Below are 4086 nucleotides of genomic sequence, written 5' to 3'. Positions count from 1 at the left end.
GGGCAGGGGCAGCAGCTCGCCGGCAGGAGGAGGCAGCTGAGGCTGACGGAGGGTGATGAAAGCACCTTGTCAGCTTCTCATTTAAGGTAGACTCAGCTGAGCTGTGAAGTTCGGAAGGTGAGGTGTGTTAAACACACGCGGGCCGGCAGGTGGAGGCAGCTGAGACTCAGCCTCCGTCTGGGCCCAGTCGCTGCTGGCTCTGCACTCAGGGGGACGGGATGCTGTGCGCACGTGTGTTACGGACACACGTCTTGCCGGCCGTGGCATTTAGTTCTCACCACCGCCTGGCAGCTGGGCCGTCTCCTGGGACCCAAGACTCGCACGGCTCCTGCGTGGACTCGCTTCCAGCCCGCGAAGGCCGCGTGCGAGGCCGGGCTGGGTCCGTGTCCCCCGCCCTAGCTCAGCACCACGACGGGCTCCACAGCCGCCAGGTCTGTCTTCCCAGGCAGCCGTGGTGAGGGGGGCGGGGAGCGGCCGGCCGGTGGAGCCCTCCGGCTGTCGCCCCGCTCCGCCCAGGCCACCCTGAAGGACGGCGCCGGGGAGGGCGGCCGGGCCCCCTGGGGCTTGGCGGGCCGGGGGCACACGCTGAGCAGCGCCTTCAGCTCCGCCCGGAAGCTCTCGTTCAGCCAGCAGTAGATGAAGGGGTTGTAGCAGGCGCTGCTCATGGCGAACCAGTGGAAGGCGAAGTAGAGCGCGTTGTTGGCGCGGATGACCGCGCTGGACAGCAGCAGCACGTAGCAGTTGAGGGGGAACCAGCAGAGCGCGAAGAGGACCACCACCAGCACCAGCATCTTGACGGTCGTCTTCTTCTTGCGCCGCAAGGCCAGGTACTGCTCCGTGGTCACGTCCCCGATGGCGCCGCACAGCCACAGCTTCTTGGCCACGCGGGCGTAGGCCACAGAGATGACCAGCAGCGGCAGGATGTAGAGCAGGACGAAGGTGGCCCAGTCCAGGCACTTCCAGAAGAGGTCAGCCGGCTCCGGGAAGTCTGGCAGGCACAGGGAGCGCACGGTGTCCTCGCTGCGCGGAGAGGGGAGGTGAGCGCCAGGGCGTGGGCCCAGGCTGGCCCCCTCCAGGCAGCGCCGCCTCCCGCCACGGGGCTCCCGGAGCAGCCGTCAAGGGGAGCCTCTTCACGCACCCACTGCCTGATCATCCCACAGCACTGCCGGCTTCCCGCTAGACTGGAGTTCCGTGAAGGTGAGAAGCACGCCTGACTCTCTCTGTGTCCTCCTAACCTTGTGGCGTCCCTAGCTCATGGCGGAGACCCGACCAACAGGTGTCGAACAGACAAACGAAACACTAATGTTCCTAGTCTGGACACTAAGTCATCCTGAAGAGACCCCGGGATTCCCCACTGTGCCACCTCCCTTCCCATTTAAAGGAGAACTAAGGAATGGAGAACAGAAATGCCCGGTCTGTGAGCACGCCGGGCAAAGCCTGGCTAACAGAGCTCTGGCCAGTCCTACCAGCATTCCACGTGGAAGGTGCCCTGGCCCCCTCACCCTTCTTAGGAATACCCATGCGGCGTGTTGCGCTTGTGCCGGTGGCCATCCCCCACCAAAGAAAGAGAAAACTTCCTTTGCTCATGTTAGCATAAAAAGACCTCTGTGGCTCAAACAAATGGAAAGGAAACAAACAACCCCATTAAAAAGTGGGGGAAAGAAAAGTGGGCAAAGGACACAGACAGACGCTTCTCAAAGGAGGACACGCAAACAGCCAACAGACACGAACAGGTGTTCCGCCTCATTCGTCATCAGAGAGATGCAAATCAAAACTGCAGTGAGATTCTACCTCACACCGGTCAGGACGGCCATCACTCATAAGCCAAAGAACAGCAGGAGCTGGTGTGGCTGCAGAGAAGAGGGGACACGGCCAAACTGTTGGTGGGAAGACAAGCTCGTTCCATCTCTGTGGGAAGTCAGCATGCTGTTTTCTCAAAGAAGTAAAAATGGAGCTTCCTTATAATCCAGCAGTCCCACTTCTGGGAATATACCCAGAGGAACACAAATCACTCTGCCAAAAAGACACCAGCACACGTATGTTCCCTGCAGCGCTGTGCACAACAGCAAACACAGGGAACCAACCCAGATGCCTGTCGAAAGTGGACTGGGTAAAAGAAAATGTGGTACATGTACCTGCTGGACTATCACACAGCCAAAAAGAAGAACAGAACCAGGTCCTCTGCAGCAGCTTGGATGGAGTGGGGGACCATCGCGTTGAGTGGACTCGCACAGAAACCAAGAGCCGAACACCGCATGTGCTCACTCAAAAGAGGGCCCTGGACGCTGGTCACATCCGCACAAGGCAGCATCAGCAGCCGCTGGACACTGCTGGGGGCGGGGGAGGGCAGGGGGCACGTGGCCACCCGCGGGGGGAAGGTCCGCTCTTGGGGCTGGCTGGGAGCCCCAGACGTCCCTGCACGCAACCTGCGCCAGTACCCCACAATGAAACATGACTTTTAAGTCCTTTTTGTGGGAAGGCAGGTCTGAATGTCGGGAGTCTGGGTGTGAGATTTCATTCCAGCATCCCAGAATTCACGAAGGGAGCCTTTATAAATTAGTCAGTTAGACTTACCCCAACTTCACACCTCTCTCTCTCTCTCTGCTCTTTCTCTCTGCCTTTCTGTCTCTGCCTCGCTGTCTCTCTCTGTCTTTCCATATTTCCGTCTCTGTGTGTCTGTCTCTGATTCTCTTTCTCTCTCTGTCTCTGTCACCCCCCCCCCCCGCCCCGCCGGCCCCGTCTCGTTCTCTCCCAGTCTCTCTTCGGGGCTTGTTTCTCTTGACCTGCTCTCATCACGGGGACAGGATGTGTGTGTGTGCCGGGCGGGGCAGCGTGTGGCCAGCCTGGAGCACCAGACGGCTGGCGAGAAGCGGGAGCCTTAGGGCCCCTCAAGGCCCGACCCGCAGAGTCACAAACAGCCAGTGGCCGGCATCTCTGGTTTTCCCGGGAAGGCCTGGGGCCCACGCCGAGATGGAGGAAAGTGAAAGCCCAGCTCCCCTGCCTCAGGGGCACGCTCCGCAGTATCAGGTTGCTCCAGCGCCCCTGAAAGCACCCCCCTCCGCGGCCTCTCCCTCCCCTGCTCTCACCCATCCCTCTGGGAGCGCGGCCTTCATAAACCACGTGACGGGCAGCCGCTATCTCAGAGCCTGTGTCCACGGAGCTTCATCGAAACCAACGGCGAGACGACAAAGACCCCTGAGATCACTCATTCGCTCGCTCACTCTGTAAGTGCGGGTGGAGGAGGGCTTGTCCCGGGGAGGCAGTCGGACAAGTGTGGGATCACTGAGACAGCAGAACCAGACCCAGGGCCAGTTTCCCCAAGCTTGCAGTCCAGCGGGGAGACGGTTTTTAGCGAACTGGTTCTAAGCTGTTTGAAACAGAACGACGTGCTCACGCAGCAAGAGCCTGCGATCAAGACACTGGGTGGGCGGTGGTGGGGGAGGCAGGGTGGCCACCTCCGACGGGCGCAGACACACGTGCATGCTGGGAGAGGCTTTCACCTGGCTCGTCCTGCACAAGGCCGTGGCCGTGTGCATGCACACCCCCTCGTAACACCTTCGGGTGGCTGCCCTGGTCCCTGCGACCCAGGAGGAAGCCACGTGGCGAAACAGAAAAGCCCAGCAGATGTGGAGGACAGGCGTGGCCGGGGTGATGCTGGGAGAGGCAGAGAAGCGTGCGGGGGGGTGCAGACCCCATCACCTGGGAGGCGTGCACCCGCCGGGCTCAGGGTTGCGCTGTTGTGTGCCTGGATGTGCCAGGAAGTCGCGGGCAGAGCGGCCGAGTCCCAGGTTGCCTGCCAGCGCCTCTCACCTGTACTTGAAGGTGAACAGCTTCTGGCAGATGGCGTGTGGGAGCGAAAAGACGGTAGCCATGGTCCAGATGACGGCGACGTAGACTACGCCCCTGGCCACTGAGATCCGGGGCTTCAGTGGGTGCATGATGACCTGGAAGCAAGCATGTCCTGCTGGAGGAGTTTGGAAGACAGCGGGGAACCGGGGACGCCTGCCACCCGCCACCCCGCGGGGCCTGTCCGTGGAGCCACGCCCCCGAGCGCCCCGCCGGGTCCTGGCACACCCAGAAAGCCCC

General features: G+C 61.5%; 1 protein-coding gene across 1 annotated transcript in view; it reads right to left on the bottom strand.

The window, feature by feature from the left end:
* Positions 1-395: 395 nt before the first annotated feature.
* Positions 396-4086, bottom strand: part of GPR83 (G protein-coupled receptor 83) — a gene marked incomplete at its 5' end in the record, with an annotated part of 7802 nt that continues 4111 nt past the window's right edge. Inside the window, 2 exons of the mRNA XM_021708966.1 lie at positions 396-1020; positions 3811-3944. Coding sequence (XP_021564641.1) covers positions 396-1020; positions 3811-3944 — 759 coding nt within the window. The remainder of the gene's footprint in view (positions 1021-3810; positions 3945-4086) is intronic.

Source organism: Carlito syrichta, unplaced genomic scaffold (genome assembly GCF_000164805.1).
Source record: "Carlito syrichta isolate Samal-C Ts95f unplaced genomic scaffold, Tarsius_syrichta-2.0.1 Scaffold153663, whole genome shotgun sequence".
NCBI lineage: Eukaryota > Metazoa > Chordata > Mammalia > Primates > Tarsiidae > Carlito > Carlito syrichta.
Note: the sequence above shows the minus strand (reverse complement) of the source record. Positions and strands in the feature narration are given on the sequence as shown.